Here is a 15447-nt window from a genome sequence, read left to right as displayed (position 1 = left end):
CCTTACCAGCACTCCTGAGGAGCAGCCAGATTGCTTACCTCTGGAAGCAGGTGGGGGTCGTTTCTCTCTGCACCAAGCTGCCTGGCAGTCTATTTCCACCAATTGTTGGGTGCAGAGTATCATCACCAGAGATTACACCATTCCCCTTTCTTGTCAACCAAATCTTCGAAGAAAGCTTCCTGACATTTCACCCAGTCAAAGGGAAGAAGCAACTTCAGAGATAATAAAGCTGTCTCAAAAAAGTCATCCAACCTGTCCCACAAGACCAGCGCAGATCCGGATTTTACTCAAGATTTTTTTTGGTGCCAAAAAAAGACAGGGAACTGGAGACCCATTTTGGATCTCAGCAGCTTAAACAAGTTTGTCACCCAAACCAAATTCCGGATAGTCATGATTCAGTCCATTCTCTCCTTTTTAAGAGAAGGTGATTGGATGTGCTCGATAGATCTCCAGGATGCGTATTACCACATCAAGATGAACAAATGCTCCAGGAGTCTGCTTCGCTTCCAGCTAGGGGCCGGTCATTATCAATTTCGTGCCCTGCCATTCGGTCTCTCTACAGCCCCCAGAGTGTTCAAGAAATGCATGGCAGAAGTCACAGCTCACTTGAGACTACAAGGATTACGGGTGTTTCCATATTTGGACGACTGGCTCCTCATCACCCCCACTGAACATCTTCTGGTAACAGCACTGCATTGTACTTTCTCTCTCTCTGGCAAAATTGTTTGGAATAACAATACATTAGGAGAAATCAAACTTTACTCCTGCACAACAGATAGAATTCATTGGAGCAGTGTTCAATACCCAGTCCTGTCTAGTATCACTTCCAAATCACAGACTCCACCGACTGAGGCTCCGGCTCTGAGTGATACTCTGTCAAACAAAAGTTTCATCAAGGGAATTCTTCAGGCCCTAGGCTCTATGGCAGCTTAAATTCCAATAGTGCCTCTAGCAAAGCTACATATGTGGATCCTGCAGTGGCTCTCTCTTTGTCAATGGTTCCCAAACTATCACTCCCCCACTCTGTTACCAGATTTGAGTAACCAACTCCTGCAAACAGGACCTCTTCTGGTGGATGAGGCCAGATGTAGAACTTTGGAGTTGTCCATTTCAGTCCCCTCAGCCCAGAGCTATTGTGACCACTGATGGTTCCCTGATCGGGTGGGGGTGGGGGGGGGGCATTTCCAGGGAAAGACAGTCCAAGGCACATGGTCCACCTCAGAGGCCCCACCTGCATATCAGTGTTCTGGAACTGAGAGCAGTGCTGTTAGCATTGCAGGCCTTTCATTCGGCTCTCCCTTCCAGGACAATTGCAATTCAGACAACATGTCAGTGGTCTGGTATATCAACAAGCAAGGAGGAACCAAGTCCTACCCCTTTGTTGAGAAGCCATGATAATTTGGCAGTGGGTGGTAGCTTCCAACTGTTTTTTGAAGCAATGCATATCTCGGGGAGCTCTAACGTAATTGCGGACAAACTGGGCAGATGCATCCTCCTGCCACATGAGTGGTCTCTCAATCCCAAGCTAGCGACAGAAATCTTCAGCCACTGCGGCCTGCCTTGCTGCGATCTTTTTGCCTCCCCATTGAACAACAAGTGCAGCAGCTATTTTGCCCTACTTCTCCCGAAGGGGGTGTTCCCGAGTGATGCTCTAATCCACGATTGCCCACAGGACTTTACACTTATCCTGCCATTCCTCTGATTCCACAATTTGTAAAGAAAGCTCTTCACTTGAGATGCAAGGTGATCCTCATAGCGCCATTCTGGCTTCGACAAGTTTGGTTCCCCCTTCCTTCGGCCTCACCTAGTATACCTGCCTTGGTTTCTGGACCCTCTTCCAGATCTGATTACTCACCCCATGGGTTGAGCCCCCCAAATCTGTCCAGTCTCAAGCTGACAGCTTGGTTTCTCCTCTTCCATTAGTTGCCAGGCAAATTAATCTCCCCTCACCTGTTCGAGACTTCATTCTGGCCTCTCATAAACCATCCGCCAGAAGACTATATCAAGATAAATGGAAAAGGTTCTCCATCTGGTCTAAGGATAACATGCTAGACCCGTATTCAACTTCAGTAACTGCAGTACTGCAATACTTGGCTACGTTTTTTGATAATGGAGCCTCTGCCTCTACCATATGAGTACACCTAGCAGAAATTTCTAATTTCCACATTGGTATTTATTTCCTTACGTCTAAGACCTTCCTCAAGGGGACCTGTTATATCGGGCCTCCTGTCACACAGCCCGTGGTACCATGGAACCTCACTTTAGTCCTTCAGTCTTTGACTCAAAAACTTTTTGAACCTGCTGCAAAGTGTGACCTAAAGTTTTTGTCTTGGAAATCTTTGTTCTTGGTAGCTGTCACATCTGCCAGAAGGGTCTCAGAGCTGCAGGTATTGTGTGTCAAGAGGCCCTTTCTGGTCTTCCATAAAGACAGAGTATCACTTCAGAATAATCCATCCTTCCTTCCCAAAGTTGTTTCTGAATTCTCCATAAACCAGACCATTGACCTACCAGTGTTCTTTCTGAATTTTTCCAATAGAGGAGAGCACTGCCTTCACTCCTCGGATGTACATAGGCAACTGAGATTTTACCTAGACAGGACCAAACCTATCCGTAAATCTGAACAGCTTTTCATCTCCTTTTCTGGGCCCAGGATGGGAGATGCTGTTTCCAAGGTTACGTTATCAAAATGGCTAAGAGTCTGCATATGTTTCATCTATTCCCTCAGTAACGAACCTGTGCTAAAAGTTAAAGCTCACTCCACTAGATCTATGGCAACATCGGTAGCCTTCCATTCCAGGGCTTCCATGGATGACATCTGCACAGCAGCTACTTAGGCTAAGCCTCATACCTTTATCAATCATTACAAATTGGTCTTGGTCTCCAGAGGGAGAGCTGCCTTCGGCTCAATGGTACTCTGGAATGTTCTTCCATAAGGGCCCATGGACCTCAAGGTAGCTTGGGATTCTGTCCCATCAGTGATGAATGGAAAGAAGATTAACAACATCAGATAAAGAAGTTGTCTTACCTTAACGTTCCATTTGTGTTGTTCATCTTCTTTCATTCATCACTTCCCACCCTCCTTCCCCTTCCAAAGGCTCCTGGGGGATGCTTTGGGTCCAAGTTACTGATTAGGATTGCTTATTGATTGATTGTTAGGATTACTGGACTCAAACAGTTGCCCTATGCAGCACGATTGAAAAAGCTAAGACTGTTCTCTGTTGCATACCGCTTTCTCAGAGGCAATCTCTGTCTAACGTACAGAGCCATGTCCAACCCAGAATTGTTGAACATGCTCCATCTTAGCAAAAGCAAATCTACTCGAGCTACACGCTCTAGGGATTTAAACCTCAACACAACAATGAATAGAACATGCTGGAGGGATAGATTCCCTTCGCAGAGACTTCCCTTACTATGGAACAGGGTCCCGATCTACATAAGACAGAGCCCCTCACTATCACTCTTCAAGAGGAACCTTGATGAGTGGATGGGTAACAGAAAGTTCACACCGGGATCACACCAACAGCACTACTAGATAGGAACCAAGGGTACTAGCTGCTAGTACAAGGGTCTAGGGAACTACTAAAGGGGCGGTGAATACTGCACAACGTGGCTGGGCTAATATATGCCTTCAGGCAGATAGCCCATTACCAACTTATGAACCTATAAGTGGTGTCCTAGGTTACTTGCACAGAAGTGGCCTCGGCTTTACTTCTTCTTTCTCTAGCAAACTCAATCTGAGGTAACAGGGAGAAGGGCATTATGGGTAGAAACTTAGCTCGAGAGTTTTTTGGCTGGCACGAGCTTAGTAAAAAGGCTGACTCTGTTCCGAGGGCTCAGAACCAAACCCATCAGAGATGAATGAAGGAAGATGAACAACACAGCGGAATGTTGTGGTAAGACATAACTTCTTTTTATTACTCATTACAAAGTGGATTTGGCCTCTGGGAGTGGAGCTTTTGATTCTATGGTTCTGAGGAATATTCTCCCATGAGTAACCCAAAAGTCAGGTGGCTTGGGACGTGGTCCCATCAGTGAGAATAAAGGCGATATTGACAACATCACATAAAGAAGTTATGTAGTTACCGTAACGATCCACGTGTGTTGTCCATCTCAACCTTTATTCTCACAACCCTCCCTCTGTACCCCCTGCCTGTATTCCTGGGAGACCGAGTAGTATAAATTGGGTAGTACAGGACTATGTAGCCTCAGAGTTAATATCCTAGTTGTCTGTGTGAGTGTGTGTGTGTGTGTGTGTGTGTGTGTGTGTGTGTGTGTGTGTGTGTGTGTGTATATGTATATATATATATATATATATATATATATATATATATATATATATATAATTTTTTTTTTTTTTTTTTTTTTCATTTTTTCAGGTTATTTCTGTAAGAGTAAAAGAGTACTAGGGCAAACAACATCTAAGGAAGCTAAAGGGTTTCATTATGGGTAAAGAAGGATGCCCATGAGCTTTGCTGAAGACCTCGAGCTTTTGAAATGGCCGAGATGGATCAGATGGCACAGTCCTAAAGGTCGAGATGGACAATACACATGGAACATTATGGTAAGCTCATAACTTCTTTTTTGTACTCCCCCATCTAAGAAACATGTGGCTTCTCCTTGGGATCTCAACTTTATACTTAAGAAGCTTACTCTGTCTCCATTTGAACCAAATCATCAGGCTGATTTGAGGTTCTTAAATTGAAAGACTGTTTTACTCATCTCAACCGACATCTGCAGGAGTATATCTGAGTTTTAAACTTTTATGGTGTCAACCATAATTATGTTTTTTCAGGGGCATTGTTTCTTTAAGAACAGAATTTTTTTTACAGGGCATAGTTTCTTTAAGAACAGATCCTTCCTTTATGCTTAAAGTGGCCTTAATGTTTATTTGCTCTCCCAATCTTCTTCCCTAACCCTAAGAGCAAGGCAGAAAATTCTTCACACACTAAATGTCCACAGGCATCTACTATCTATACAAAAACTCTTAATGTTCAGAAAAGCTGATTAGCTGTTCTGTTATGAAGCTAAGACAAAAGGACCATCAGTGCCAAAACAGACAATTTTTAAGATTGTCTCATGCTCTTACTTTTTGTTATAGTGACCGCAATAAATCTGCTCTCCATAACATTCCACAATGATTTTGTCTTTTTTGATGGTTTTCTGGAAAGGAGTGGACTCTAGTAGAAGAATTTTAGAAGTCAGAAACAGAAGTGTAAAGGTGGAAACACAACAAGAAAAAAGAACAAACACCTTTTGTCTCACTGAAGGGTACAAAATGTTAACTGAATAACTCTCCAAGTAGGTGAATAGTAAACGTTTATTCCCAATACAAACATATACTTTTAACAAAAATCGGTCAAGCGCTTTCATCCAGCAACCCTGGACTTCATCAGAATCTTTCAAACGTTTAAAAAAATGTCATTAATAAATCATGAATACAACAAATAAAAATCCACAATATTGTCACATGAAATTTAAAAAAAAAACAGCCATCAGCCAAAAGTCACAACAATGTGTTAATTAAAATAACAAGGATCAAAACATTTCTCATTTATAAAAGCAAAGCCTTATACTTTAAAATGGCATAATGGAAATGTGGTCATTTAAACCAGGAGCATGGCCAGCATTTAACCTAATTTGTCATTTCGTTTCTGCCCTCTCAAGAGCATTTGCCCAATCACCTCCCCTGTAATTCACAGCCACAATTTCCAAAATGCAAAATAAAAACTTTGCACAACCCACACTACTGTCAATGTGTCTATACAAGGCATTGTTAGAGTTTTTGTGCTTGATAGCATACATGTGCTTGTAGATCCTTCTCTGAAGGGTCCTTTCTGTCTTACCAATGTAAAACTTGGAACAATCCTGACATGTTGCCATATAGACACAACCCCTTGTTCCACAATTACCCACAGTAGTTCTCAACCTCAAACCTAATTCACTAATATGTAAAAAATGTTCCTTATAAATAAAATTACAATAATAACAATGCCCCCACACCCTGTTGTGCCTTTATCAGGAATTTCTTTAACTAACATGGGGTTTTCAAACAAAAACTTTAAATTGACACCAGTCCTAAAAACAAAATGTGGGTTGTTCCCCATAACGGCCTGAAGTTCCTTATTTGATCTCAACAACACCCAGTTCCTACACATAATGTCCTTAATACTTTTATTGTAATAACCATGTGTTAAAACCATACTGTTTACTTGTTTATTGGAATTATTTTGAACAATTGTTGGTTCAATAGGGTTCCCTAACAAGGGCTTGTACCTAACACCCCAGTTTCCCTTGATAAATTCACAAATCTCAGAAACCAATTTTTCAGGATAACCTCATTCATTAAATAATTTTTTCAGCAGCTCCACCTCACCAATGAAAATGTTATAAGTTGAACACATTCTCACCATTCTTATAAATTGGCCTTTAACAAGACTTTTTTTCATATGGTAAGGATGGCAACTGTTGAATTCTAAATAATCGTTAGAAAAAGTTGGTTTCCTGTAAACGGAAGAATAAAATTCATTCATCCCAGTGCCTTTAATAATGGTTACGTCCAAATAATTAATTCTTTCTTGACTGTGAAATTAGGTAATTTTAAAATAATCACAAATGTTATTAATAAATGCACTGAATTCTTTCCCATAATGAGCGTCTTTCCATAAAATAAAAATGTTGTCCAGGTACCTTAAGTACAAGGACCATTTATGTCGAAATTCTGTGCTGAAAACATTCCTCTTTTCCCATCTGAACATAACTAAATTAGCAAACAAAGGGGCACAGCTGGAACCTATCACTACCCCCTGGTTCTGTCTGAAATACTCTCCTTTGAAACATAGAAAGTTATTTTTTTAAAATCGTGTCCATACGTAACATCACAAAATTTAACAGGGTATCGTTGAGTGTAGTTTTCTCCCTTAAAGCATCATGAAATAATTCTAACCCAACTGCGTGGGGAATAGATGTAAATAAATCACAAACGTCAATGGTTGTAAAAGAACAACCTTCACTGTCTAAGTCCCTCTTAACTCTTCATAGGAAGTCCCATGAATCCTTAAGAATGTAATCAATAGGAACCATGGAACCACTCACCAACCTTTCCACAAAAATTCCCAAAGAATATGTCATAGGAGACAGTGGGGGGGGGGTCTAAAGTACCCTTATGTGTCTTAGGAATACCAAAAACCAAGAGCGTTAAAGGATGTTTGTTAATCAAAAAATTGTATATTGGTTCATTAATGACACCTTGAAAAAAGGCTGTCTTCCAACATCAACGCAATCTTTCTCTGGGCTATGTTCACTTTGTTTTTAGACACAACGTCGTACTTCGCTTCATCATATAACATGGCTGAAATGCGACAGTTATAATCAGTTTTATTGACTATAACAATACCCCCACCCTTATCAGGCTTCATTACCCTGATGTTTTTGTTACCTCCAATGTTAACCAAAGTTCTATTCTCACTAGGTGTAAGGTTAAACTTCCCCCTTCTACCAATGTTGAATGCTTTGAAAATTTCCTGTGCACAAACTTCTTCAAATGAGGCTATGGCTGGGTGTAATGGGGGATTAAAACAACTTTTCTTCCTTAATAGTTTAGAAGGCATGACTACCTCCCCTCTACCAGTGTCGTCGTTATTACTGAAAAAAATATTTAAAATTTAACTTTCTTGTATAGTTTTTAAGCTTCAACAACTTGTGAAACACGTCTTCTTTCTTACTTGAAATGAACTTCATACCTTTTTTAATAAGGTGAAATGTTCCTAAGTGATATTCTCATCCGAATAATTGTAAATGTTGAAACCCCCAAAACTCAACAATCTACCTTCATATTCCACAGAAATAACCTTATCGTCATGATCGTTTAACGGTTGTAATTCCCCCTCCCCCATCTCTGCCCTCTCAACATTTGTCCTCTGCCACGACCCTGTCTGCCTAAAAAATTATTTTGGTTGTTGTAACCCTTATTCATGGGTCTTTCAGACCTTCGAAGGGGTGGGTAACCTTTGTCATATGTTTCCTCCTCATTATCGAAATAGCCAACAACATTATGTTTATCTCCATTGTCACACTCAATCCTTTCTTGCCTAGAATCATAGGTATCATGGGCATTGGTAAGATAAGACTGGGGGAAAGGGTACACCGTTCTATCTTTATATTCACTTTCCTCCCTAAAAAGCTTGTTTTTCTTCTGCTTCATATTAATATCAGTTTGCTTTTTATATTCTCAAAACTAAATGTCCACAGGCATCTACTATCTATACAAAAACTCTTAATGTTCAGAAAAGCTGATTAGCTGTTCTGTTATGAAGCTAAGACAAAAGGACCACCAGTGCCGAAACAGACCATTTTTAAGATTGTCTCATGCTCTTACTTTTTGTTATAGTGACCGTAATAAATCTGCTCTCCATAACATTCCACAAGGATTTGTCTTTTATGATGGTTTTCTGCAAAGGAGTGTGGACTCTAGTAGAAGTATTTTAGAAGCAGCAACACAGTCCATACACAATTCACAAAACACTACAAACAAAATTCCTTTTTCAAGTCCAGGACAGGTTTTGCCAGGGCCATTCTCCAGGGGTTCCTGATTCTTAGTTTATTGGTTCCCCCATTTTTTTTTCTTTTACGTCTCTAAGCTATGGTAATGTGACCACATAGCTTAGGCTACTGTAACAGTGGTCTGTGTCTGAACATAGAACAGTTGTGTAAATAAACTTAGCGTAACAATATATATTTCAATAGATCACTGATAGCAGCCTCCCCTCTCTTCACCCCCCTCTTTTTGTATGTAATTACTGTTTGGTTTATTTTAGGACTCTTGCCTCCCTCCTGGGCAAAAAATATTATGAAAACTTTTGCACTCCAATGGTCCTTTTAAGGAGCTCTGCCCAAGCTTCTGACAGTGTGTGGGGAAGTTGCCCAAAGCTTGTGAAGCTGGATGGTCATAGAGGCAGGACCCATATACCCAAGGCTAATGCAGCATGGGTCATTAAGTCATCTTCTGTTATGGTAAGTTTATTTATACAACTATACTTATGCTTTTTTGATCTCTTTCAGTGTCTATTACCATTCAGGCAATGCTATTCACAAAATTAAAATATTGCATATTGCTGTTAGCATTCAAAACATGTTTTTTTTTCTTCCTTTTAACTAATTTGAGTTTAATTTCTTTTTTAGGGGAAGACCCCTCTTGATATTGCTCATGAAGTAAGAAATCCACTGCTGATTCATATTCTTTCACAAGAACATAGTGCTAGAAACAGCAGGCTGTGGAGAGCCCTAAAGAATTTCGACAGATACAAGGTAGAGTTTTAAAATGTTTATTATAATTTCATATTTATTGTAATTTTCCAGTGACATCTAACTGTGTGCTGCATGTTTCAGTGTAAGCATGGCAAAAGAACATTACTAAAAAAGCAGGGCAAGCTTTCACTAAAACAAAACAAGTAATTGATTTATTTGTAGGGTGCTGCATTAATAATAGGTGTTTTAGGCATGTTTCATGTTTAGCGGTGATAACCCTGGCAGCTGTTATTTTAAGTGTTTGGTGCGATACTAATCTGTCTTCAGTTCCACTGCTGAAGTTGTTGTCTGTGTCTATTTTTACTTCCATAGCTGACTGTTTTATAGTAAGTGGGTGATGAAGCTAGCCATTGTATAATGGTAACACTGTTGTATTGTGGTTTGCATTCTCTGCTGTGGGTTTGTATGATTTTTTTCTATGTTGGTAGGGGTGTAGTATAGAATACAAAGGACTTGGATTTAAAATGGACTTTGGTTTGATGGAAAGGTAAGTATGGTAGTATGACAGTAGTATGATAGGAGGGGATGGGGTATACTAAGGTGGGGGAAAGGGCTAAGGAGTCACTGGCATGTTTTCAAGAAGCATATATTTAAGAAATATATAAACTCTTTTTAGGAAAATAAGTAATAATCTGAAACTGAATATTTGGTGAATTGTTTACGAGAGTGATGTGAAATATCAAAAGCAGTGGCAATTTTAAAATGACACATTTGTTTCATTTTGCATTACTTAGCTCATTCATCCATAAAAGTAAAAAAAACATTTCCCTTGTAGTAAAACGAGGCATCTTTTTAGGTACTGACAAATGGGGCATGTGCACATTTTCTATGATACCCTGATGTTAATCAGATTGGAAATACATTGAAAAATGATTGATGCCATTAAATATCACTGGCTTTTTCTGTCACAGTAGTTCCATTTGTAATTTAGGAGATGAAAAATACTCAGTAAATGGTTAAAATACTATTTAATGTTCTTAGCCTCATTAATTAAATTAAAGAAATAAAAATAACATTGTCAAACTAGCAAAATGTGTTAATTACACATCTAAACTTTTTCCCATTATACACTGTAGATCTTTTAAAATTTAACTCTGAGACCCCTTCTTAGTTTTTTTTTTTGGCAAATTAAATGATTTAATCAATGTGCATTTAATTTTCTGAGTGAAATAATGTAGTTACTATAACAAGTGGTGCCATTAATTAATAATTTAAATTGCATACATACAAATATTTCAAGCGCGGGCATTAATGCCTTTCTAGCTTGCCAATATATGAAAACACTTGTTCCCATAATAAGTGTCCAGGCTGTTCTTAAAAATATCTAAACTAGTACTTGCTTTAATGTAATTTGTTAGTCTGTTCCATACATCAGCTACTGTCAGAGAACCAATTAGTACACATCTCATTCCTATAGAGTCTTTTTTTTTAAAATTCTCCAAGTCTTTAGGGTTTCTCATACCATGACAGGAATAGACCCCATTCCTAAGTCAAAGTACGATTAAAGTTCATGAAATTAGTATTGTTTCAGTCTTTGATGTCAGCCAGAAGTGCTCTTCGCAGCACCCGCAATGTGCCCAGTTATGGCTCCTCCTGTAATTCGTACGGTGTTACATGAATTGGTAACATATCTAAATATGATTGTAAATTCTTTTTTATAAGACCAGTTGCTCCTACTACTATTGGAACTGTCTGGGTATCTTTCTTCCACATGGCTCTCATTTCTGCTTGCAGATCTAGGTATTTTATGACTTTGTGTCTCTCTGTATGCAAGACACTGTAGTCACTAGGTGTGGTGATTTCAGTGATCAATGCTTGAATGATTAATATTTTTTAATTTCTGCAAGTCTTTTGGGTTTCTAATACCATGATGGGAATGGACCCCATTCCTAAGTCAATGTACAATTAAAGTTCATGAAATTAGTGTTGTCTCACTCTGATGTTAGTCAAAACTGCTCTTCGCAGCACCCGCAATGTGCCCAGTTATGACTCCTCCTGTAATTTGTACGGTGTTACATGAATTGGTAACATATCTAAATACGATTGTAAATTCTTTTTTATAAGACCAGTTGCTGTTACTACTGTTGGAACTGTCTGGGTATCTTTCTTCCACATGGCTCTCGTTTCTGCCTGCAGATCAAGGTATTTTATGACTTTGTGTCTCTCTGTACGCAAGACACTGTTGTCACTGTGTGGCGATTTCAATTATCAATGCTACTTTTGTCTTCTTTTTTTGGACCACTATATCCATTTTTCTAGCATCTATCTTTTGGACTGTTGGTATTGGGTGATCCCATGTGATGTAAACTTCATCATTTTCTATGATTCTCTGTGGCTTATGTTTCCAGTGTTTTTCAGCCACTTCGAAACCATAATGTTTGCACAATCTCCAGTGTAACAGTCTCGTCACATTATTATGCCTTTCAGTATACAGTCTCTCTGCCATTAGAGAGTCACAACCAGCAATAAGGTGTGTGACTGTTTCCAATTTGGTTCCACAAAACCTACATATGTCTGTTTCTCCCACATGTTCAAGGGACTTATTAAACCAGCGTGTACATAGCCCACTGTCTTGGGCTACCAATATTAACCTTTCATTTCTTGATGTAAATTTTATTTTATTTATTTTACATTTGTTGACCGGGCTAGTCTAGGTGGATACATGTCCATTTTCAGTAGAGGCCCGGGGAGAAAAGCTCCAAGTAAAAACTTATACAATTAATCTAAAAGTTGTGACATATATTATAAAAACAGGAAGCATTACAAATTTTTTTTTTTTTAATTATAATAGTCATAGTTATTATATATATGCAAATTTGTATGCAATAATATAAAATGGTGAGACTATGAAGGGAAGATAATAGAGGGTATAGTTTAGAAAGAAAAGTAGTAACAGGAGAAAAGTTAGTCAGGGTTAGTACAGGAGCATAGCCAGTGTTTATTGAGATATAGTTTTAGATTCCTTTTAAAAAGTAAAAGAGAAGTCTGTGATGTGATTTCAGAGGGTAGTTTGTTCCAAAGTTTCCCAATGGAGTTAGAGAACAAGGATTCACCTGAAGAGTTGTTGGATTTGGTAGTTTTGATCAGCAGTTTGTTTGAGGAGCGTAGATTCTTGAGATTATTATAGGGTGTTGTGAGGCTAGAAAATATAGGTGTGCTGTTGGGTTGTAACAAGGTCTTGTGGGCTATTGTGAGCTGCTGTAATTGAAGTTGGTTAAGAAATTCTAGCCAGTCTAGTTGTTTTAGGTTCAAACAGTGATGGGTTCTAAATGGAAAACCTGTGGCAAATCTAGCAATATTATTATAGGATATAGCTAGTTTGTTGAGGTTATTTTTAGAAAGATTGGTATATATAGGAGACGCATAGAGTAGAGTGGAGATTAGGTGGGTTCTGGCTGTAGCGGTTCTAGCTAGTGGTGTAAGAAAGGGTTTGATTCTATAAAGGGATCCTAGTTTTTTGTTAACTATTTTTATTGTGGTGTTAATGTGAGTATCAAAGTTAAGGTGGTTGTCAATTGTTATTCCTAAGAGTTTAGTGGTTGGGTCAGGAGAGATAAGAGTTCCATTGTTGGATGTAAAAGTGAAATGTAAAGGGGTAGACTTACGGGTTGGTGTAAAGAGTAAGAGTTTATTTTTTTGGGATTTAAGAGAAGGCAGCGGTGTGAGAACCATTGTTCTACAGAGTTGAAAGCTTTTTGGGTAATAGACTGCAGTTTAGTTTGAGAAGTGGCTGAGTAGATAATAGTAGAGTCATCTGCATATTGAGTACAAGTGGTGTGTGGAATAGCTGATTGCAGGTCATTAATATAAATGGAAAATAGGAGTGGGCCTAATATGGAGCCCTGGGGGACCCCGAGGGAGATAGGAAGGAGATAGTTTATTTTGCCAGAGAACAGCCTGCTGTCGGTTTTCTAGGTAGGATGTAAACCAGTTCACAGACATAGGATCGAGTGAAAGAGATTTTAGTATAAATAGGAGGACTTGGTGATTAACCATGTCGAAAGCTTTAGATAAATCAATAAAGAGTGCAGAGGACAGAATATTGTTATTGCAGAATTTGTTGATATAGTTTGTGAAGGATAGCAGGGCTGTGGTGGTACTGTGGGAAGGTCTAAATCCATGTTGACAGTTGGTGAGTAGGTTGTTATGGAGTAGGTGGTTAAGTAGTTTGTTATGGATACACATTTCCATAATTTTTGCAAGAGGGGATAGTAGTGCTATGGGACGAAAGTTAGTGAAGTCATTGGAGTTCCCACCTTTATGTAGTGGGATGATATGAGAAATTTTCCAGATGGATGGGATAGTTCCTTCAGTTATGGTTCTATTTATTAGAATGGAAATGGGATAGGCAATAGCTTTAGCTCCTTTTTGCAGGAATTCTGCTGGGAGTTTGTCAGCTGAGGGGGTGGTAGGTTTTAATTTCTGGAGAAGGGAACAAATAAAGGAGGTAGATACAGGTTGTAACTTAAATGATGGGGGTGGGTTTGTAGTAGAAGCAGGCAGGTTAGAGGTATCAGGAGATAGGTGGGTAGCAAGAGTTTGGATGGTGTCTGTGAAGAAAGCATTAAAGGCATTAGCTGTTTGTAAGGGATTCTCAGGGTTAGAGCCTTGTGGGTTAGGTATGAAAGTTTGGCCTGGGTTTAGAAGTTTGTTAATGCTAGACCAAAATTTATGAGGTTTTTTGTGGGAGGTTTGCTGTAATTGGTGATAAAAGTTCTTTTTGTCTGACAGGATGGCTTTTTTTGTATTATTTCTGTTTTCCCTAAAGGTTTGGTGATCAATGGAATTCTTAGTGTTACGCCATTTTGACCAGGACCTGTTTCTAAGATGGATTTTTTGCCTAGTATTACTGGTGAGCCAAGGGGCAGGTTTAGCTTTATTTCTAATAGAACGTAATGGGGCATGGTGGTCGAGGATAGTTAAGAATGTAGAATTGAAGTATTCAACTGCTTCATCTAGAGGGAGAGATTATAATGGTGACCAATTGCAATGTTTAAGTTCCATTTGGAAACGTTCCGGGTTGAATTGCTTTTTAGAGCGTACTGTTCTGAAAGTGTTAGAGAAGGTTAAGTTGGTTTTATGTCTAATAATATAAGTTAGTGAATGGTCACTTAGGTCATCAGGAAGGATTCCTGCTATATAGGTTTGTTGAGGGGTATTAGTAAGTATCCAGTCCAAGGTACTTTCTTTGTTGTTGAGTCTGTTAGTTCTTGTAAGGGAGTTAATAGTTTGTGAGAAGCCATATAAGTTGATATGGGTGGTAGGGTTTGTACTATTGCAGGAATTCCAATCGATATTAAAGTCCCCTAGGACTATGGTTTCTTGTGGAAGATTGGTAGCTAGCCAATTAAGGATATACTCGAGTGTACTAATGTTATTACCTGGTGGAAGATAAATACAGATGATATTTATGGCTTTATGAGCGCTGACCTGAAGTTTAGAGATGATTATTTCATATTGTCCATAGGAAGGTTAAGATTTGCAGTGCTGACTTGCAGTTCTGCTTTATAGAGCATAGCTACCCCTCCTCCCTTTTTAGCTGTACAGTCCAGTCTAATGATATTGTAATCAGGTGGGGTGATTTCATTGTCTTTAATGGTAGGTTTTAGCCATGTTTCAGATAAACATAGGATGTCAAATAGGTGGACATCTAGGAGGGCATGGACTTGTGTGATTTTATTGCAAATACTAAGTATGTTAAGATGTGCTATGGAGAGAGAGTTGGGAGGTTTGGTAGGTGACAGGGTACAAGTATTGTGTTGATTGCAGTTTGTAGTGTTAAGTGTATAGTTTGGTTCAGGGTTAGGATGAATGCCCCCATCTAGTAAGGAGAGGAGGAGTGTTAAGTGTTTAGGCTGGAGAGGCTTATAATAGTAGTCAAGGAATTTTCTAGGTTTTAGGTTGATGTATTTAATATGTGATAGTCTGTGATATTTGGCAAGTAGGTAGCTGGGTTTACAAATGATGTTTAGGAAGTATGGAGAGAAAGGTAGGGTTTCCGTTAGTGTGTGTTTGGAGGGGAAGAGAAGGGTGTAGTTAAGAGGTTGTTCATAGGAGGTTAGGATATAGGTAGTGGTTAGAGGGGGTAGGAGTGAGACTAAGATTAGAAGTTGTACTTGGTAAGGGATTAGTGATGTGGACATG

The 15447-nt window shown here is 39.0% G+C and overlaps 1 protein-coding gene across 1 annotated transcript in view; it reads left to right on the top strand.

The window, feature by feature from the left end:
• The window catches only part of ZDHHC13 (zinc finger DHHC-type palmitoyltransferase 13), a 3021844-nt gene that overhangs the window by 1640909 nt on the left and 1365488 nt on the right, over positions 1-15447 (top strand). Inside the window, exon 8 of the mRNA XM_044082531.1 lies at positions 9178-9303. Within this exon, the coding sequence (XP_043938466.1) occupies positions 9178-9303 (126 nt within the window). The remainder of the gene's footprint in view (positions 1-9177; positions 9304-15447) is intronic.

This window comes from Protopterus annectens, chromosome 9.part0 (assembly GCF_019279795.1).
Source record: "Protopterus annectens isolate FY-2018-M chromosome 9.part0, PAN1.0, whole genome shotgun sequence".
Lineage (NCBI taxonomy): Eukaryota > Metazoa > Chordata > Ceratodontiformes > Protopteridae > Protopterus > Protopterus annectens.
Note: the sequence above shows the minus strand (reverse complement) of the source record. Positions and strands in the feature narration are given on the sequence as shown.